At 48.1% G+C, this 21243-nt stretch overlaps 8 protein-coding genes across 8 annotated transcripts; 3 read left to right on the forward strand and 5 right to left on the reverse strand.

Moving 5' to 3' along the window:
- Positions 1-374: 374 nt before the first annotated feature.
- Positions 375-2461, forward strand: N7471_000689 (alkaline phosphatase; the record flags this gene model as incomplete). The annotated part of the gene is made up of 3 exons (XM_057273410.1): positions 375-487; positions 541-755; positions 810-2461. The coding sequence occupies 3 exons, from the start codon at positions 375-377 to the stop codon at positions 2459-2461; spliced, it is 1980 nt and encodes a 659-aa protein (XP_057141589.1).
- Positions 2462-2807: 346 nt separating this feature from the next.
- N7471_000690 (Amino acid transporter transmembrane) lies at positions 2808-4576 on the reverse strand (the record flags this gene model as incomplete). The annotated part of the gene is made up of 8 exons (XM_057273411.1): positions 2808-2894; positions 2945-3060; positions 3123-3150; positions 3209-3412; positions 3468-4158; positions 4211-4283; positions 4343-4356; positions 4422-4576. The coding sequence occupies 8 exons, from the start codon at positions 4574-4576 to the stop codon at positions 2808-2810; spliced, it is 1368 nt and encodes a 455-aa protein (XP_057141590.1).
- A 4583-nt stretch (positions 4577-9159) lies between these two features.
- On the reverse strand, positions 9160-9583 carry N7471_000691 (uncharacterized protein; the record flags this gene model as incomplete). Its single annotated transcript, XM_057273412.1, has 3 exons — positions 9160-9372; positions 9435-9492; positions 9543-9583. 3 exons carry the CDS (start codon positions 9581-9583, stop codon positions 9160-9162), a joined length of 312 nt encoding a protein of 103 aa, XP_057141591.1.
- A 1110-nt stretch (positions 9584-10693) lies between these two features.
- N7471_000692 (uncharacterized protein) lies at positions 10694-11428 on the forward strand (the record flags this gene model as incomplete). The annotated part of the gene is made up of 1 exon (XM_057273413.1): positions 10694-11428. One exon carries the CDS (start codon positions 10694-10696, stop codon positions 11426-11428), a length of 735 nt encoding a protein of 244 aa, XP_057141592.1.
- A 2055-nt stretch (positions 11429-13483) lies between these two features.
- On the reverse strand, positions 13484-14734 carry N7471_000693 (putative methylaspartate ammonia-lyase; the record flags this gene model as incomplete). The annotated part of the gene is made up of 1 exon (XM_057273414.1): positions 13484-14734. The coding sequence occupies one exon, from the start codon at positions 14732-14734 to the stop codon at positions 13484-13486; it is 1251 nt and encodes a 416-aa protein (XP_057141593.1).
- Positions 14735-15296: 562 nt separating this feature from the next.
- Positions 15297-16438, reverse strand: N7471_000694 (uncharacterized protein; the record flags this gene model as incomplete). Its single annotated transcript, XM_057273415.1, has 2 exons — positions 15297-16327; positions 16384-16438. The coding sequence occupies 2 exons, from the start codon at positions 16436-16438 to the stop codon at positions 15297-15299; spliced, it is 1086 nt and encodes a 361-aa protein (XP_057141594.1).
- A 650-nt stretch (positions 16439-17088) lies between these two features.
- N7471_000695 (zinc-dependent alcohol dehydrogenase family protein) lies at positions 17089-18186 on the forward strand (the record flags this gene model as incomplete). The annotated part of the gene is made up of 2 exons (XM_057273416.1): positions 17089-17299; positions 17354-18186. The coding sequence occupies 2 exons, from the start codon at positions 17089-17091 to the stop codon at positions 18184-18186; spliced, it is 1044 nt and encodes a 347-aa protein (XP_057141595.1).
- A 196-nt stretch (positions 18187-18382) lies between these two features.
- Positions 18383-21140, reverse strand: N7471_000696 (uncharacterized protein; the record flags this gene model as incomplete). The annotated part of the gene is made up of 3 exons (XM_057273417.1): positions 18383-20053; positions 20121-20504; positions 20574-21140. The coding sequence occupies 3 exons, from the start codon at positions 21138-21140 to the stop codon at positions 18383-18385; spliced, it is 2622 nt and encodes an 873-aa protein (XP_057141596.1).
- Positions 21141-21243: the final 103 nt, after the last annotated feature.

Here is a 21243-nt window from a genome sequence, read left to right on the forward strand (position 1 = left end):
TCCATCCCACGTGCGATGGTCCGCCAAGGCCTTCAAGCTTGGCGGACGACTGGGGTTGGCTGGACTGGCTTGGCATTCCGTTCCCTTGACTTGGCAAGGAGGTTCAAGCTTCCCAGGTAAACCCCAGGATTACACACGTGCAAATCGTGCTTATTTCCTATTGGTTCCCATATATTTACGATCTAGCAATAACACTCTTTCAAGGGACTTGGATATTTCGGAGATTTGTGTCTCTACATCACTATAGATTATCTTGGCAGGCGGCTCTTGGCAGGAGGCTCGCTTGCAATTAGCTGCGAAGCTCGATGTACTTAACGGGGATACTTTCTCTCCAAATGTAAATCCCTCGGTTTTATCACAATCGGCTAATCAAGATGCGGGCCTCTTCGATCTCCGCGCTGGCATGTTTTCTCGCCTTCACGGCAGCCCAGACCTTCCAGCGGTTGGGTGGTTGTCCTGACTTGGGATGTATCTTCCCACCGGATCAGTATGTGATGTTTCAATTGCACCTAATTTCTAGCTACTAATGGCTATTTGCAGGGTCGACTTCCTAGCGGGTCAATACTTTGACATCCGCCTCGAAGTACACTCCCCCGTCAATGGTTCTGAAGCGCGTATTGGAGAGCCAGACGAAAACTTTACCTTCACAATCGCCAAGAAGGGTAATGGCAAGGGCAAAGCTCCTGTCACTGCAACGGAATACTTTAAAATTGAGGAACCTGAGCTAGAGAAGTGGGACTTCACATGGTTTGAAGGTAATGGCCTCTTATCAATCAGTCCTTGGAGAACATATAAGCTAACAGAAACAGATCGGTTCGCCCAGGACGCAGATAAACCTTCCCTGGTCAATGTGACCTCGAAGATCTATAGAAGAATCGCCCTTTACGAGCCCGGCGAATACGAGGCCACACTGACCTATTACGGGGAACAAAAGACAGTTGCCAACTGGTTTGTTCGTGATCTCCCTACCAAGCGGCGCGCGAAGAACGTCGTCATGTTCATCGGTGATGGCATGACAACCAACATGATCACTGCAGCACGTCTCATTGCCCACCGCAGCATCAACGGCAAATACATGACAAAAATGGCATTGGACAAGTTCCCCGTGCTGGGCCACCAGATGACACACTCCATGGACTCGTTCATTACCGATTCAGCCAACTCCGCGACGGCCCTTTACACCGGTCACAAGACTACCGTCAATGCTTTGGGTGTCTATGTTGACTCCTCCAGCGACGCTTTCGATGACCCGAAATTCGAGACAATCGCAGAAATCTTCCGCCGTCAGCACCCGAAGGCCGGTGTTGGCATTGTGTCAACTGCGTTTTTGGCAGATGCTACCCCTGCCGGATTGGCTGCTCACACTAGCGACCGTGGCGAATATGACCATGTCATCGGCTCATACTACGCAGGTGGTCTGACCGACTACGAGTGGACAAACTGGGACGGCCCCGATGTGCTCCTTGGTGCTGGTGCAGAGGACTTCCTCGAGAGCGAGGAAAAGCGTGATTACTACAAGCTCTTCGCCGAAAAGGGTTACAACGTGGCCTGGAACAACACCGCGCTACACAGCGCCCCAAGCGACGAGAAGCTGCTTGGTGTTTTCCAGAAATCCAACCTCGCTACTTGGCTTGATCGTAACGTCTACCAGTCCAACCTTTACAACCAGAGCAACTATCCCGATGGCTCAGGCCGCGACGCAGATGATTTGCCCGGACTCAAGGATATGACTCTCAAGGCGATCGACGTGCTCGACAAGCGCCACCGCAAGGATGGCTGGTTCCTGATGTCCGAGGCCGCCAGCATCGACAAGCAGATGCACACTCTGGACTACGACCGATCCCTGGGCGAGCTTCTCGAGCTCGACGATACCGTGCGCGCTACTATCGAGAAGCTCGAGAAGCTGGGCCAGCTTGAAGACACCCTCATCGTCGTCACAGCCGACCACGGCCACGGCTTCGACGTCACCGGCTCGGTCGACACGGAGTACATGGAAGCGCAGACGGACGACCGCAGCAAGCGCAACGCGGTCGGATATTATGAAAACTCTGGCCTGTCACAATACACCGTCGCCGGGTCCAACGCCTTGCGGTACAATGAAGGCGTCCACTTCCCTGCCCAATGGGACCCGAGATACACACTGCACGCCGGTGTTGGTGCCTTCCCTGACCACCGCGAGGATTATCGCGTTCACAGCGGAGGTCCCCGCAAACCTGCTGTGGAGAACAAGAAGAAGGAGTACGTTGCTAACTACAAGGATGCGGTGACTGGTTTCCTGGTCAATGGAACCATCCCCCTTGATGCGGGGCAGGGTGTCCACTCGTTGACGGATGTGCCTGTCTTTGCGCGCGGCCCGTGTCAGGAGCTGTTTGGAGGTGTGTATAGCTCGATTGACATATTTTTCAACATGGCGGAATGTCTGGGGTTGTCGGAGACAAAGCGAAATGGCAAGCATAATTAGGATAATTGGGTACTATTCTGGTGATGGCATCACTGTTTCACGGAATTTTTGAGCCAAATACATATGTAATTAGAGGCCATGTCTTACAGCTCAATTTGTACAAGAGAAGAATATGAAATTATGTCCGTGAGAACTCAGCTTGTAATTTCAAATAATAAACATCCTTTAAATATCGAACAAAACCTGCAGTGTGTAAGGTATACGTGTAAAATTGAACACCAGTCTATATACAATGGCCCAGCCAATTGATGCCATATATCAGTCAACATTTATCAAAGCAAATCTATAGAGTAACCGTTTCTAACACCCGAGACATAATATATGTTCACCGTGATAATAGCCGAGTCTACTTGGCGTTGTTGGCACAGGTCCAGCTGGCCTTGGACGAGCTCTCGTTGATAGCCACGCCCGAGACATACAGTCCCAATCCACACTAGTCTTGTCAGCAAGGAATTCAAAATCACACAGAGAGGCAAAACATACAATAGTACAAGCAATTCCAAGAATGATCACGTTGATGATAGTCAGGGTGGTCTTTTTCTTTGACGAGAACAAATTTCCCTTGTTCATCATGAGCCAGAAAATGGCAGGAAGGCCGTCTGTTCTCAGTCAGTAATCCATTTTGCAGGCATCAAGATCTTAGTTTCAAAAGTCGACTTACAGCTAAACCAACTTCCAAAGAGGGCACTCTGCATAACAGATTAGTAAGGAGCCGGTAATAAACCTTGGAAGGCTGAGAGAACATACAATCAAACTCAATAACTCGTTGAACACCGGAATGGACTCGGCGATGATCCAAGCAACAGTCCAGGTACTCAAGCCAATCGCGACCCATGTACCCGTAGCCAGGAAAGTCTTCTGGTGCATGTGGTGGGAGCGGTCGCCGCGGAAGATGCGAACATAGATATACTTGCAAGCAACGTGGCCGAAAACAACACCGGCAACAATGACCTATCAAAAATTAGCACACACTCCCTAAACAACCGCAAGGAGACAAGTAACATACCGTTGGGATTGCCAGGCCGTAGGCAACCTTCTTCATCATAGGTCCAGCGGACGACAGAGCTGGAGATGCGACATCCGGGCCCGCATAGCAGTAGATGACCATAGCAGTCACAACGTACATAGTGGTATCAATAATCTGGAGCATAGCGAGGGCCTTAGGGAATTCGCGGGGATCCTGCATCTCCGACATGATACCGAAGAAAGAGACGTGGGCAATGAAGGCAAAGACGATGTTGGTAACCGCCAAGAAACCTTCCTGGAAGGTCGGGGTGGCGACGATATCGTTCTGGACATTATCGGGGGCCTGGACACCGATGGAAACCATCGTGACGATGGTGGCTACCAGGATACTGATGGCGGAGATAATGGACATCCAAAAGACCTTCTCTGCTGTTCGTGGGAGGGCCGCAATACAGCTGATGACCAAGCCGACAACTCCGAAGACAATGGTGCAGGTACCGTGGTTCGTGATGGTGTTGAACAACACCGAGAAGGTGAGAATGTGACTGGCCATCAAGAAGATGATGAACAGCAGCTGGCCGACGAAGAAAATCTCGCGCCCGATGGGGCCTAGAAGAAGCTCGCCAGCATCGCCCATGCTGTGGACCTGGGGATAACGCTGCTTGAACTGGCCCATGGTGTATCCGGTGTACCACGAGATGCCGGACAGAAACATGATAATGATAAATGCCCTGGGAGATGGTCAGTCTTGTTCCTGCATCGTGGAGGTAGACATTTTCTTACGGGACAATTCCGAGGGTTGCTACCGCGGACGGAAGAGATAGAATACCAAGCGAGATGTTCTCAGCGACCATCACTAGACAAACAATGTTAGAAAGGGGTCCCTGTTAACTGGGGTTAATGATGGGCTCTCACGCGTTCCAGCTTGCCTATATAAAAGTCAGAACTGTGCTCTTTAATGCAATAAAAACAGTAAATGGAGTGAGATACTAACCACCATGGCATGATGCGATATTTCACTTCCCCAGATTCTTCGTTTCCAAAGGGATCATCCGTAGGCTCTACCGGATACGCCTTCTTCTCCATGTCGGTTGAGTCATTGTATACTTCGTGGTCCTGAATAGGACGGGGTCCTTCGGGGACACTCATGTTGAATAGTAGTATATGGGTATATGGAGAGGTGAAGAAAATAAAACGTCCGGGGCGAGAGAAAAGGTAGTGGAAATCGCGTGTGGAGGCCCAAAAATGAACGGTTGGTCCAGAGTTTTTGCTTGGCGCGACAGATTATTAAAGGTTAATAAAATATTCTATTACCAGATATGATGTACTGGCTGGGATTCTGGCGAATGTGGGGAGAGCAATTGTCTAATCACGAACTCTCAAAAGCACACTCTGGGGTGTCCTCCGGGGTAAAATGCCAATGAGCTTGCAACTTCGAAGACGGTGTTGAAAAATGCGTTCATGGGTTTGGCTAGTGACACCGGGAAATCATTACATAAGCGTATCTTCACCGGCGCGCCTTCCATATTTGTGGGGTATTCGGCGTGAGGCGAGCCAACCCCGTACGCGGTATGGCACCCCGAAAACAGATTGTACCGGCCCGGCGTACCCGGCCCGGCGTATAACAATGCCCCCGGAGGCCCCAACATTTAGTCTCAGCGATAACGTTATGAGAAAATTTTAGTCAACGTTTTATGTATTGTCCATGGATTAGATTTACCCCAAGTTTTAACCCCAGATCATACAATTTGCCTCTAAGCAATCAGTTCTCATTTGAAGCTGGAAGATTTAAAGTAATTGCGCACAAAACTAAAATCTGCCTGTGGCGCTTTTAACTTTGTTGCAAGATTGGAACTAGAATATTCTGGAAGCGAAATTCTCACCTATCAGGCCTCAGGGCCCGACCTCGGAGATAGAACCTTGGAAAACCATAACATGCGTGTTCCCGAAAACCCCGGGTCTTGGCGGGCTCGACTCCTATTTCAGGGGATTTGGGGTCGTTGATTTCATCCCGCATGTATCCGATCCATTTTCTCAGTTGGGATGCGGGGTGTGGGAACCCCTTTTTAGCGGATAACTTCGCGGTCTCGTTAGTAAATTCCAAGACTAGGCAGTTTAGTGCCAATTTCTTAATAAAAGTACCTGTTGTGGGGGATCGCCATACAAAAGGTACCTAGTATCAAAATTTTCTTCAACATCATATTGCTTAACCACAATATTATATAGATAGGCAATGAACGCAGTTTGAAAATATGTGGTATCAGGGTTATATTATTTCGGGGATTCTTCAAAAGAAAAAGGCGTGGTGTATAGTATAGTTTGGGGGGTTGCCAAAAGTGCAGCTTTTTAATCCTCGACTTTGATATAAGAACAAGGGATCTTCTGAAAAAAAGCCTGACTTTTTGGGAAATCATAGAGTAGATTTGATTCTCAATGCCAAAATTTATCTACCAAATATTCAATCTCCTACTCAAGAAATATGAGCTGCAAGAAAATATTCGCCACAAGTACCTTTTGTATTGATGTTCCATACAAATGGTACTTATATCCATCAATTTGCACTGGGCTAGTTTTTGCATTGAACACATGCGGCCCAACCCCATATTGGGCTTAGCACCTAGATGCGGTTTAATAGAGGGGCCTAACACGGAATCTGCGTGTTTCATTTCGGGCATCCTCGGAAGGGCTCATTGTTACATGGGAGTAACGAAAATTTTCCTCCTTCGCTCAAATTGTGTCGGTTATCCACGGTCCATGAATCCAGCTTTTGGGAACCCGGTCATTGTCCTCACCCACCGAGCGAGGCCAGTGAGAAGTTTTATATGAGATGTAACATGAGGCTGTCGAGGAGCGCCACCGTTTTTTCTGGGCAGAGGCCCAGGGCCTTTTCTTGGTCTCTCACGTACCTGGTAGTGTCTTGCAACGCTGATATTGTAAAAGTCACTAGCTGTAGTAAGTGGCTTCTAAGTTTTTATTGTCCCACAAAAGATGGAAGTCGATAAGTTGAAAGGCCAGAGAGCGACGGCTTTTCGCGCTTTTATATAACTGCTGGTTAATTAATTATCTTCCCCATGGTGGGACACAAACACCGAATTTGCATTTCCCCCTTTTTGAATAAATGCCTATTCTTGAATCTGAAGTTGTTATCCTGCATGAAACAGTCTGATGATGCTTCATGAGTCAATATAGCGATACTAAACTGAAACTTACGTGTCCCAAAAAAAAGAAGCAGTGACATCGCGCTGGAACATACCGTGACCTCCGGGATATTTTGTGTCAACGACAAAAATGAGCTGGAGTCCGCCGATGTACTATCCGCCGACTCGAGCTAATTACCCATTATGCTCTAATGTGAATGATAAGAAATAGTGTAGGCCATGTAATGGGTATCATAGGGGCGGATAGGATGACTATGACTGTGTCCGGACTGGCAATTTTAAATACGGTGTTCATGTCAGTTGCATTTCTTGGTATTGCGAGAAGGACTGGCTTGCCATCGATGATGATCAGATTTGAGAAGCTGTCTTGGAAAGCTGGAGCAGTACATATGTAGTAATCTTCATGGAATTCTAATTTAATTTAGTACATGTACCGGATAATGCCTGGCACTCGAAACCTTTCTTTTTCCCTTTTAGTGCTAATCTCTTGCCGCTTTTTAAACTTGGTTTTCTGCTTTTTTTCTTGGCAAAAGTTCTTCGGCCTCCATCTTCATACGTCCAATTTTCCCGACAGTTCTCAGACGTACCCCTGCATTTCCGTCCGTTCTTTTTATCAATATGGAGAAAACGACATCCTCGAAAGGATCTATTCCATCACTGGCCTCCTCTGCGGCAAGCCAGCCGCACGATGAGATACCTACTTCACCCCTCATGTTGGTTGTGGACTCCTATCCCGATAACCCCGTTGTCAAATACCTTGGGGCACCTTTTGCCAAACATTTTTTAAAGTAAGCAATAAATATTAAATACCTACCGTGGTAATGATTGTTACATTTATTGGAATAGAACCATCTTGACACTCCTGGCTTTTCTCCCTGACTCTCTCACGGTGTGTGTGGCTATTGGAACCCTGAGGAGGTTTGCGACCTGAGATTTCACTACGTGGCATTTGTCATTGCGGTGGGGATATTTGGCTTGACGGGCTACGCCTATTACCTTCGGCGAAGGCTTGAAAAGGAGAAGTGGTTATTGCGAAAGGCTTAACTTAGGTAGTCTGATATTTGGGTGCATGCCGTAGGAGTCAATTTGACGTACTGCGCCGGGGCCGTGGACGGTCCGGGAGCAACCTTAGAATTCCCGCATCTGGGGTTTGGGTCCACAGTGGGTAATACCAATACCCCCTATAGGGTCAGCAAATTATGCAGTGAGATAGATCCCACTTCCACACTCTCTCCGTCCACTCCCATTGATAGTGAATGCACATGCATTCTTTCTCCTTTGAGAACATTCAACGAGTAGCATTCTCCAGGATTTTGCACACATCGGACATGCAACATTCAATTCCGGATCTGACCTGAATCCGAACTAGAGAGGATGATTGGAGATGGCTTCGAATCCTACAGGCATTATAGTCAGTGGTGCCCCCATACTAATAATATCATCAAGTCATGAACTATGTCCACCACCAACGTTGTTATCATCGGTGCAGGTCTGTCCGACATCTTCCTCACCCTGACCCAACATCAAAACTGCATTTCATGCACAAGGTCCTTTACTTAGATGTCGACCCATCGTTCACCAACACCGTGGGCGTAATAGCGGCTATACCCATCACCCAACTCTCCCTATAAACCACAGCGGCAGAGTACAGCCTCCCTGTGACCATAATGAACAAAACCCGCGGAGCCATGGAGCCTTTGTCATGGCTCCGCGGCACTTGCCCTGGTGTTGGCTAGGTTTCTTGCGGGTGATGTAGAGTCAGAGAACGCGGTGGTGGCTTGGCAGAGAGGTCGACAGGAAAGGGTTGATCGGATCTTGGGCTCAATAGACACATTGACAAGCGGCGAATGCCGGGGGTGAATGGAGAGGGAGAGAATAAGCGATTTGACTTGAAGTGGTTCTATCCGGTGGAGATAAAGAGAATGGTTGAGGAGTGGTTGCGTAGGGACAAACTACCAATGGTTAGCTTCACAATATTTAAAAGTAATAGAACCTCCATTTACCTAACATGTTATTTTCTCCCAGTTCGGCAGCCTTGCATCTACTCCAGCACCAGATGGGAGCATCTCTGAGACTTATTATTGCCTGGATCGCCTAATTCAGCGCAGGCTTCCTTCAAAAAATCGAGACGGACCACATTTCTTTTAAGAGGTGGGAGTAGTTTACTTCAATCTGAGACCTAGTCTCATGAAACTAGTATAGCCATACATACAACTACCAATCAAATTTACTCGGATCGAAGTTAATTCCCTCTTTGCTTCTCCTACGTATAGTACAAAAAGTTCAAACTTTCCACCTGCTCAGCCTGCATCAATGGTATCTTCGTCACATTGCCAGACCTTCCGAGCTCAAGACGGCTATCTATCTGGCTTAGAACTATATTGGCTGGGGCTACATTATGAGCCTCTAAACACAACAATTGAAGCAGTGTCAATGGGACCCCAGACAGTACAGACATATAGCATCAGCCCAGAAGCGCAGCATCAGCTTAAATAAATTCACCTTGAATCGGTTGAAGTACAAAGTGCAGCAAGTGATATCTCTCCTCAATTCTGGCTGCTCTCCCCAGCTTCTTCACCAAGCAACACTGTCAGCTGCACCATTTTGGGTACAGTAATAGTGTAACTCATCACCTCCGAGGTGACTCCCCTTGGACTCGCAATAGTATAGGAGGTCCTTCTCGTTCAGAAGCGTACAATCGGGGCATTGATCCCATTGCTTGTCACCAGTGTTCCGCTTCTTATAGGCATCACATGCCTTTTCGGTCGCCGCTTTATTGTAGACCTCCTTTAATGCAGTTAGAATTTCTTCCGCCTAGTGATACAAGCAAGCTCTAAGGTTGTACTTACCACTCCTTTGCCAGGGGTATCGATGCAAACACCTTGAGTATGGAGCTCTGCAAAAGCACTACAAAGAATCAGTGCCTGTTTTAAACATCAAGTTGGAGGAGATCTTACCCAACAGCAAGAGCTGCAACAATAAGTGAAATAGACTTCATCTTTATGATAATGTTATCAGAGGTAATTATCAAGCTGGCTTTCGAGGATTGGGTGGCAGACGTAAATTTAAATGATGTTCGAAAAGCAAGAGAAACGGTACGTTAAAAAGGACGTAGATAGTACTTCTATTTCGAGTTTGCCCGTCGGCATGTACAGATCCCTTTTCTTGAAATGAGACAAAACCAAGACAAAATTTCCGAGCAATCTCCATCGGAACGATGATCTTTGATCTTCATTTCCCCAATTGCATATCTGATGTTTCATGATCATTCCTGTCATCTGCAAGGTTCCTTAAGGTGGAATATGTCTCACAACCAAGCCTACTTCAGAGGTGATTTGCAAGATTTTAAAGTTTAGCTAAATATTTAGGTTCCGCGATATTAGCACGTGTGAACTGCATCTCGTCAGGGTTCCCGGTGCTGAGCTATACTCCGATGATTGACTATTCCAATCTTCATTTCAAGTGGGTATATACTTGCAAGGTGAATTTTGTGCTATGGCCGATATTTTCTTCATAAAGGTATTCAAAGATAGCCAGGTCCAAGCCGCGTTTCCATTATTCTGTACGGTGTACTTCGGATAAGCTGGGTTTGGCCCCCAAGGCGTCTCACAGCACACCCTTATCAGGATCAACAATACGCCCCACAACCGTTACACTCCCCAGGTCTCAATTGCCCCGTTGTTTTCTTCAGGGCCAATGGATTTGACCAGTAGACTCATTCGTAGTCAGCCCATGATCTACATCATCCTTCGGAAGTCTCGGGAGAAGTTAAATTGATTAGCCTGTCGCAATCCCTCCCCACCATGGCTTGATATCATCAGCATCGGTAGATCCCCGGCTATTTTTCGGGAGTATACAAGTGAAACAGGGCGGGTTCTTGCGTGAATATCCTGAGCTTCTCCTGTCATGGTAGATCAGTTGCGGTAATATGGCTCCGGATGATGGATTTGTCTAGTTCGACAAAGTACACCATATTTTTGGGGCGGTTGGGAAAACCGTTGCCTTCCCTGAGCGAGTCTAAATAGCGTCTCCTTTCCGTCGCCGATTTTGCGATATCACTTTTCTCACGATCCAAGGACCTTTACCAAGTTTCTTCTTGTTGGACATCATGAAAATCGACCTTGTCTTCCTTGCTTCTCTCTGTGCCAACAGTGCACTCGTTTCTGCCCTGCCGGCCGATACGACTGATACGGCTCTTCTTCTTCTACACGATGGCACCACACAGACTATCCACAAGAGAGACCTAGCTGCCAATCTACCTGGAGTCTCTCTGTCTCCACCTACCAATTCTTTGCCGAAATTCATTGAGACTGGATCTAATGATTCCACTCCTTCACAACGTCTCAGCAAGCGCTCTGGTGCCCAATTCATCATCCCTCTTGCTGATGAGAAATTCCTCGGCTGGGACATCGCAATGTCTAGCATCGTGCATGCAAACGAAGCCGATGCCACCGCTTCTATGGCACAAGGCCAGTCCATCGCGAACAGCATCTCGGTTGGCACCACGATGACCGCCACGGTCGAAAAGTTCCTATCAGTCGCCACTACCATCACCTACCAGTACACCGAAACGGCTACTCTCACTGGCACTGTTACCATGACAATTCCCAAGAACAAATGGGGTGCGATTATTAGCAATCCCTTGACCAATCGCAAACGGGGATACGTATTCAATGGACAGCCCGGAAGTGGACAGTACGAATACTATCAGGCGGATTCATATACCCAGGACACTTATTCCTATGGACCGAATTCCTTGTCCTGGGTAAAGGGTGTTGTTACAACTTGCTTGGGAGACTCTTACCCCCTGAAGCGCTGCCTGGGAGATGGTTCTTTGGAGTAAATCTTCAACTTTTGTGACTTCTTTCGAAGTCGCAGGGTTTGAATCATGGATATTGGCCACCCTTCCACTTTACAATATGCCTCTGGGGTGCAGTAAGATGCTCTCATGGTAGAGCTCTTGATTTCCTGTTACTTTCATGTTGTATATAGCAGCCGTCTATTATCAACCGAAGTACTAGTTCCAGCGCAATGAATGTTCAGTTATTGATAAATATAGCATTGAGGCCATGGTGGACTATTTCTCGGATGTTGAAAAGCTAAAGAATGTTGTATTGTGTGACCGGAGGGCCCAGCAAACTACCCTCGCCTTTTCTTTTCTCTCTCCTTGCATTCAATGCTCCTTAGATGCTTGCTTCGCCTTATTCCAGCGATGGGGTGTCTGAGGTGAGACTAGCCATCACTCTACGCGATAAGTCAGCTGCTTCAGGGGGCCAGAATACCTACCTAGGTAGGTCCACGGGTAGGAAGAATCATTACTTAAGCGGCAAGGTACCCTCCAGGGCTGGGACCGAGTACCTTCGATCTCCACTTTCTCCACTGGACTCTAGATCCCTGCAGTTCTTGGTCTCACAGCTGCAGTAGTACAGATGCCATATTTTCTCCATTTGACAGTTGGATTCGTGCCTGGAAAAGGAATGATCTCTGGTACTTGTGCCAGCAGCCACGCAAATACCAACCTGTCTGGCGGTGCTTCCATGAGCTCTGCCCACTTGTTGCAATTTCTGCAACAATTCCAAGAGAAGGCTTTTTCGCGTGCCAAGGGTACATGGGCCGCAAGTCACGCTGGAGGAGATCTTTGTGAGATTGAAACTAGTAGTTTGTCTACCTGAAACATCGTCAAGGACTAGCGTAATCTCCCTGTTTAGGACTAGTATTAGTTTAAATTGGGGGTTGAAGAATGGGTCTTATCTGTACTCCGTATACCTAACTCTGATATTAGGATATTACTGTTTAATTTGAGTCTATATCGCCTGTACCAAAACGATGTAGACCGCGCAGAGCGCGGGCAGCAAACAGTATTCTATATTTTGCAGCTGATTCTTCTCATCCTTCTAGCTACAACATCAACAAAGAGGCAAATATCTCAAAAGAAAAGCCATATAAATACCTAAGAAGACATCTCAAAAGACTATAAAAAGGCTGCATAAGCGGCTGACTATTCCAGGGTTTCTAAATCCGTCCACGTGCATATGCTCCAGTGTATGATCTGGGTTGAAACCTTAAACCAACTCTTCTCCTTTGTGAGCCGTTTTCTAAAGCCACCCCACCTGTTTCATCATGGTCACTTTCACCTTCCGCATGTTTAACAAATTCTCCATGGCTCGATATCTACACTAAATTTTGTTAGCCCTCTTCGTGGGCGATCGGTAACGCAGCATTCCAGTTGGGTCTCGCATGCACCCCTGCCGCCTCTGCAAAATCCAAAAAACACTTGCTATTTCCAAGCAGAACCACCTCGGATGTTGTTACAGGGAAACGATCTTCGAACAAGGTCATGGGCCGAGGTCGATGGCATGAGTTCAGGCCTAATGAGCTTGATGTCATTTGGGAAGTTGTTTCAGATGCCCATGCGTCCACCCCAGTATTCAGAAATTTGTTTTAAAACCGTCGCAGACACATAATCTCCAAGTATCTTTGGGGAGTTCTGAACGAAGTCATCTCTGACGGTATCTGCGGGCCACCGATCGTTAGCTGCGATAACGGCGGAATTACCGGTTCCTTCTATGGATCTCTTCATGGATGAACTGTCTTAGTGCTAATCTTGAAAATCTGGTAGCTGAGGATGACAAGTGGTATCACACACTTGAGATTTGAGCCTGAACTCTGAGTTCTTTCGAGATGTCCAATGTCGGTGGCCCGAGGCCACGTTGGTGTGACGGGACTAGGCTAGGGAATCGACGACCTCCCTCCTTTCTTCTACTGTTCGTCTGACCCTTTATGGATGTACACAACCGTTTCTCTGATACCCATCAGTACCGCGTTTTAGGCGCAGGTACTTGACCCCAATTCATACTAGTCAAAGATGCAACTTCATTGAGATCAATACCAAAACATACTACCAATCATTATCTACCAAGGCTAAAGTCCTAATCATCTCATTCGTCAAAATCATCAACCCCTCGTCAGCCCCAATCCCAGGCTTGGATAACAAAAACTGCGGTTGTGTTGCCAGAGCCACCTGTGCAGTAATCCGCGCCGAAATGTCCGTTTCATTTGCAGATCCCCCAAGACAACACCCGATGTTTTCCTCGACACAGTACATGACGGCATCAATGGAGTTATGCAGACTGCCCAGATCAGGCGTTTTCACCTGCACATAGTCCACGGCGTCCGCGTCAGCGAAATCCCGAATATCATCCAGCGTGTTGCACCATTCGTCTGCGACAATTCCCACTTTGATCCTGCGAGAGGCAAGGGTCTTTTTGAGCTGGCGCAAGCGTCGAATTTGAGATCCTTTGCTGGAAGAAACGATCGGAGATTCAATCAACACATCATATGGACGAGCTACCTGCTCAATTTTCTCTAGGAATTCCGGTATTTCTGCATCCGTGAAGGCATCGCCGATTGTCCCATAGACGTCAAAATGAAGCCGTGGTCGATATCCAGGATCCCCTCGCTCCTGGATACGTTGAGAAACAGAATGCACATAGTCAAGCATGGTCTCGCCTCTGGGGCCGATGTCGCTCACGTGGACAAATGACGCATGTGGAAGAAGGGCCACTTGTTTCATGATCATTCTGTCCAGTTGCAGTTGGTCATTTCGGTGGCAGGAGGCGAGGATACCTATCGGCCGACGACTGATATTTGTCTCCCACTCGCGGGAAACGATCTCGGTTATGGTACACTTGTTGGCGAGAGCGGTCGCGGACAGGAGAGCTTGACTGAGTCCGTAACGAACAGCAGTGTGGAGTCTCTTGTTTCCGAGTTCTGGCCACGGTTGATCAATTTTGACCGCATTTGAGCGGAACGTCGTCACATCACAATCTAGAAGCCATGGTCGCACAACTGTGTTGAGCAACGGCAGATGTTCTTTGGGGGTGAATAGAGGGTCGCGCGATGCAGTCCCAGAGAAGATGACATCGACACACTCCCCAATGGCTACAGTTCCATTTTGGAGACGAAGCAGAATCGAGATCACCTCTCCTGCCTGGACAACTTTCTTGAATCCTGCTGTCACTGGTGCGATGTCGTCGGCCAGAGGATCATAATTGGGACTCTGTTTCACTGCTTGCAGGTCCTTGTGGAAATATCCAGACAGCCCACAAACAAAGCGAACATCGGTAACCTGGAACTTGTCAAGATGCATTTTCGAATACTTCCCTGATGAGGGCCTTTCGCTCGAAGAGCTTGATTTCCATTTATAGTATCTTAGTGAGTGGGGGAATGCGCTGACTGACTGGGTATAGATCGTCGATCTGTTAAGTCCACAAAACGAAAGATCAGAGAGAGGGGCATAGAGTTGTTGATTGGAGGAAGAGACAAGCTCTCACAACTAGCTTGAACCTAGTTATTCTGAGCTACTGGCCTGAAACACCAGGCACCTATCTCAATATGGTCTCTTAATTCTTTTCGCCAGAATATTTCACACGGTTCCCCTATTCCCGCCATTATTCTTTGTTTGGCCGCTCCTATTGAGTCCATATGGGAGAGCAAATTTCAGGAAGAATGAAAGGCAAAAATCAACTTACATTCCCTGTGGGTTGGTGGATAGCTGAAAATTATGGAGTGCCCCATCAGCGTGCATAGTTGCGTCATACTTGCAGTTCATTGCCCCGTAAATGGCTCCATAGTTCTGCTAAACAAGCTGGATCTTCCACTACAGAGTCCAACCAAGAGAAATACAATTGACACATGCAATTACGCTTTATTCACTGGTAGAAGATCTTCGCCTTATAACCCCCTACAGAAATAGTTTGGTCATTGTCCTCCGGTGAGCGGGTCCAGTTCTTCTTGACCCGAGATCGAACCCACTCACCCACCTCGAGCGCCGGCTCATCGCTCTTTTTCTCATCCTTGTCATTTTTGAGACCCAGCCTGCGCAGAAGTGGACTTTCCATTGTCTTCAGATCCATGCTGTCAGTCGGCCGAGCAAAGTACAACAACCCGAATCTATCAACATGTCTCTGGTCCTCCGGCGGAACAACAACTCGGTGGATACTGCTTTGCAAGTATCCATTGGTCCAAAATTGTAAACAATCGGCAGTGTTGACGACAATGCTCCCGGGATGTGGCTTGACATATTTCCAGTTCCCATCCGGCGTCTTCACCTGCAACCCCGCAATAGGCTGTGAGAAGACAAAAGTTAGACTACCAAAGTCGGTGTGGCCGCGCAGGTAGAGCTCTTGGAATTTGGAGTTTTCGTTGGTGCTGCGGTTGCGGTAGCGCATGTACCGTAGGAAGGATTCGCTGTCATCCTCGTATGAGTGGCGGTTGGTCAAGGTATCTTCGGGCACCTCCAGTATGATGGCGACGAGCTGAAGTAATTTGAAAGCGATATTCTCATGAATGTGACGGTGGAAGATTTCGATCTCAGAATAATACTGTTGAACAATTTCGGGATGTTCTCGCTTGTATTTGTCCGTGAACTTGAAGACGTTGTAGAATTCGACATTGTCGTAAAGACCAGGAAGTATCTCAATGGATCCTAGGGGTCGGTAGCCATTGTAACTGCCGCCCTCAAGGTCCGCACGGTGCTTCAGCTTCTCTTCTTCGGGAAGTTCAAGAATCTTGCGCCCGATGGCAAATTGGCGATCCACTTGCTCAGGCGTCAATCCAACGTTTGAGATATAGAAGAAACCAATCTCTTGGATAGCCTTATTCAGCTGATTTGCCAGTTTGGTCTTTCCTCCAGGCACGTCGAATTGAGAAAGGTCAAGGGTGACTAGATCCGCCCAGTCCACTAGAGCATGTTAGAATTGACATGATGCTGCCATCACTAGTACAACATAGACACACAATCGTATTTGGTTGGCCCGACGGGGTCCTCTCTCTGCAGATCTGATGAATCCATTGTTGGCTGTGAAACAGAAGTCAAGATCCTCGTAATCGTCCGAGAAGTTGCTAGGTTATGGTCTGCAGGATGGACCGCTCAATAAATCCACAGCCCTGGAGGTTCTAGCCTCTCGTCTTGTATGCATAGGTTCTCGCAAAAGCAGACACGACCATCATGCAGGTGAGAAGAAACTATGACCAATTGAGATCAGCATTGCGGAGCCGAGACCCACAAATGATGGCCCAATCTGGGAAGAATAGGGGATACTGATGGATATTTGAGATCTTGACCATTCCAATCAAAATATACTACTCCATAATATATCCATATCGGCCTATACCGTTGAAGGGGGCCGTCATCATGAAACCCCACAGTCATATTGGCACGGCTGAAGCCGCCCAGGAACATAGAACCTGGCAGATGGGATCTCACTGCATGATGTCATATCTCCACATCTTTGAAAGTCAAAGCAGCTGAAAAGACGAAACGTGGCGATGCGTGGAAGTAGTGTGGGCGGCCAGTGATTTACTATAGGTAAAAATCCGAAGTGGAACTCTGGCGGTTTGTACCGTAATGAACCCCTTTGTTCCTTCTTCCCACTTGTTGTCCTACGTATTATCCAGGTCGTCTGGAAGTCCATCACCAGCCATCGGCCTACCTCCAAATCTATGGCAGATACATTCAAGAAATATATCCTACCGGAAAGAAAAGGATTTCATTGTTTGACACTCCATGATGTGCCCAAGCCACGTCCACAATATGGCCAAATTTTGATCCGCATCAAGGCTGTTTCACTGAACTGGAGGGACTGTGCGATTGCCAAGGGGATTTATGCCTACCCCGGTAAATCCTGTGACGTGCCAGGTAGTGATGGTGCAGGTACTGTCCATATCACCGCGTTATACATTTGAACAGTTGTTGACAGGTGCCAAGGAATCGTTGAGGAAATCGGCGAAGGCGTAACTGAGTGGAAAGCTGGCGATCGGGTGGTGTCCAACTTCATCCAAGACCACCTTGGGGGCAGACTTACCCCCGAAGCTGTTAAATCATGCCTTGCCGGAGGCAGACCCGGTCTGTTGGGGGAATATGTGATTCTGCCCCAATCAGGCGTAGTGAGGATCCCCGAATATCTTTCTTTTGAGGAAGCGTCCTGCCTACCGTGTGCTGCAGTCACAGCATGGAACGCACTCTATGGCTCGGTGCCCATTCGACCAGGAGATGTTGTACTTCTCCAAGGAACAGGAGGGGTGGCCATGTTCGGCCTCCAAATCGCGCGAGCAGCTGGTGCGGTCACTATTATCACATCTTCCTCCGACGAGAAACTTGCCAAGGCAAAAGAGCTTGGTGCTACGCATGGCATCAACTATCGCACATCGGACTGGGCGGCCGAGGTAAAAGCCGTTACGCATGGCCGGGGTGCAGATCATATCCTCGAAGTTGGAGGAATCGGGACCTTACCGCAGTCCTTCCAGGCAGTTGCATGGAATGGGTTAATCCATTCCATTGGCCATATCACCAACATGGTCGATGATCACAAAAATGGAGAATATAGTGATGCGACATTTCTGACCATTGACGCGCCATACATACTCCGACGGATCATTGTCGGGTCTCGAGAGCAATTCCAGGATTTGCTGGCCTGTTTCACTGCAAATTCCATTCACCCTATCATTAACAAGACCTTCGAGTTTGAAAAGGCACAAGAAGCGTATGAGTATCTTTGGGGGTCATCACACATTGGCAAGGTTGTCATCCGCATTTCATAGCGAAAAAGTTGAAATACAAGAGTCTTGCCTAGCTCATAGTTTATATAGGTTTGGCCTTCATCCAGGTGGCTAGGAATCATGCACTTGTATGCGCAAGATTACTAAACTGATTACCTTGGGACTCCGTAGTGAGCCTGAGCGATACAATTTACATCAGTAGTTTCGATGAAACTGGCTGTCGTGACCAGGCAGTGGGCTAGCGCGACCCACTGCTGTATATCCCTCCATCACATTCCATATCATTCGCAGACGCGGCCCAATTATACCAATCTACCTCATCCATCCCCATATTGCTATCGGCGTGGTCTCTAGAGGTGCCGGTTAAATCAGTTGACATGTCCTCCTCAGACCACAGCCAAGGTACAACGGCCGGGGTAGCAAGTTGACCGTCGAATTGAGCTTCTGGTGCCATCGAAAAGTGGTTGTGTGATGAAGTGGCAGGATTTCGAGGTCCAAATCCGATTTCTGAATTAGGCGGCATGACTGAATCGGAGCTTGTAGATTCAATGTTTGACACTTCGTACCCGAACTCAAGATGCTCTGGCTCAGCGGTGAAAGCTGAGTGGAATGCACTGTGAGATGACTTGGGAGGACGCAAATTTGACTTCGTTGTACTTGCGATGTGGATCGGTAGATTCGACCGATTGGTGACGGCGAACCCAGGTGCAAGTGCATCATGCTTGGTTTCATCCGGGGGTGACACCAGCCGGCGCCATTGTTCAAGGAAGAGATCTGCGGAACTTGAACCAGGTGGAAATGGCCCAGTGCTCGAAGGGTGTGCGGCAATGCGATAGCCCTGCTCCAGCTGTTCGGCAGCTTGAGAGTCGTTTCTCAGCCGCCCAAACTCCATTTCGCGATGCTTCCTGGCCTTGGTCATCAGCTTTCGGAGTGGAATCCAGACGCGGAGATTCTTTTGCATGTGTGATTGGTTCGGTATTAGCCAGGCACTATGAAGGGCTACCCAGGCCCGTTCAGAAAGAGGCGACCATGGGCGTCGAGAAATCTCTAGCATCATGTAGACAATGGAGTACCAATGGGTATAGGTCTGGAAAACCCAGCGCCAGTTTCTACATGCTTGCTCGTTGTTTAGGGCATGATTGTACTCGGCGACCTCGATACTAGAGACCAATAGTTTTGTCCTCAACTCCTCCGTGAAGTCTTCATTCGAGGAGAACAACAGAGGCAGGTAGATAAGCAGAGTCATCTTGGCCATAAGAAGACGAGCAACCGTAACTATCACCCAGTATGTAATGTTCCCTGACTCGGTTGAGTATTGGAGAAATTCTCGTTGAAGATCTTGGTATATCTGTTGCAACAATCGACTTTGCTCTTCTAAGCACGGTGCTCCTTCTTTGAAACCATGAGCCATCATCTGCCGTGTGATCTCGCACATACCGAAGGTGACACGCGCAACGGATATGTCAGTCAAGGCATCGCGGGCTTGAGGTGCTTGCTTTGATTCGGGGTCGATATCGGTGTCATTGAGGTTAAGGGGTATCTTAGTATCGAAGCTCGCTTTCGTGATTGTGTAATCGGTTCCTTGGTCCTCGGATGCTCTCACATCTAGCACGCACAGGGTCCACCAGACCCTTCGCCGCATCTCAATCTCAAATGGAGTGAGATAATCAAAATGTGTTCCGTCACGATGTAGTCCAAGAGCTTGACCCATTCGGATCACTAGTCCTGTCATCATCCACACAAACCTCGGACTGTCATGTCGGCGAGCGAGACAAAGAAAGATTGCAAATGCCTGCACGAGAACAAGGTCAGGTGCATTCAGAAAATCAGCTCTTGCAAGAGCATGTTCGAGGCCTTGGCGATATTTGAGATTGAGCTCGGCTTTTGTGGCTCCGAAATTAAGTACTATCTAAATGTACCGAGACGTGAGCCTGAGAACCGCATGCTTGAATTGAACGTTAAAGGATTTGGCTTACATCTTCTTCTTCCATCGATGTTATGGCAGCGTAGTAAATAGCGAACATCAAAGCTTCATTGGCCGGTGTGAGTCCCTTCATGTCACGGCCGCGCCAATCGCGAACCATGTTCCTGATAGTGGGAAGATGAACGATTTGAAATATAATGTTCACATTTTCGGAGAACACGTCTAGAAGGAAAGGAATTTGAGAGGGGAGTGGGTGAAGGTCAGCTAAATTAGGAGAAAACGGACTCAAATTGTGCCCAAACAAGAATCCGTGACGCTCTGCAGGGGTCCGCCCAAGTTCTTGTGTGGAAAAGGTCATGTCCGGCGATGCCTCATCATCCGAGGTATCAGATTCCCCTAATGGAAGACCATGAGCATCTGCGCTGATGCCATCAAGCTACAATTCAATAGAGATTAGCTCGCCATTGATTCCATGCAGCAATGTCAACAGACTAAGGCGGCATACCTCGTCATTGACCCGAGACCAGAAGCCACTGCTGACGTAGCGGCTTCGGTTGGAATCCTGAAGCACCAATCTCCCAAACTTATTTTGTACATTAGCAGTACTGATGGAAGATGGGTTCAACTGTCGATCATCAGGCGAACCGAACCCCGATGACCCTCCAGCCGCAGAGTTAGCTGTTGATTTGGCCTGTTCTAGCTGAATGCGTAGCTCTTGAACGAGGCGTTCAAGATTGTGAAGTCTCTCCATCACGTCTTCTGCTACTGGTTCAGGTTCCTGGGAGGCCTGTAGGTTGGATACCGCGCTGTTGAGGCGGTTGAGATGGCGCGCCCATCTTGGTGGACGGTCTGTTGATGGAAGCACACAGGAGATATTTGCGCGACGGCAATTGGAACAAGGCGCTCGCTTATCGCAGCGAACTTTCCGACTTCGGCATACTACACAGCTGCGCAGCTTTGGGGGTGTTGCGTTTCTGCCTGAGGCCTCAAATCTCGCGTTTTTCTCGGCGTCCGAGGCCGACGCGAGCGCGCCCTCAAGGGGCCCGAAGACTATGACAGGCTCTTCGGGCATCTTCGGACCATGATGAGCTTGTTCCAGCAAGTTAAACGAGTTGATCAAAATCTTGATTATCCTGATCTCGTTAGGCAACCGGCAAGGCCTGGAAGAGTTGGCT

Source organism: Penicillium samsonianum (genome assembly GCF_028829775.1).
Source record: "Penicillium samsonianum strain IBT 33392 chromosome Unknown utg000001l_segment0_segment0, whole genome shotgun sequence".
NCBI classification, from domain to species: domain Eukaryota; kingdom Fungi; phylum Ascomycota; class Eurotiomycetes; order Eurotiales; family Aspergillaceae; genus Penicillium; species Penicillium samsonianum.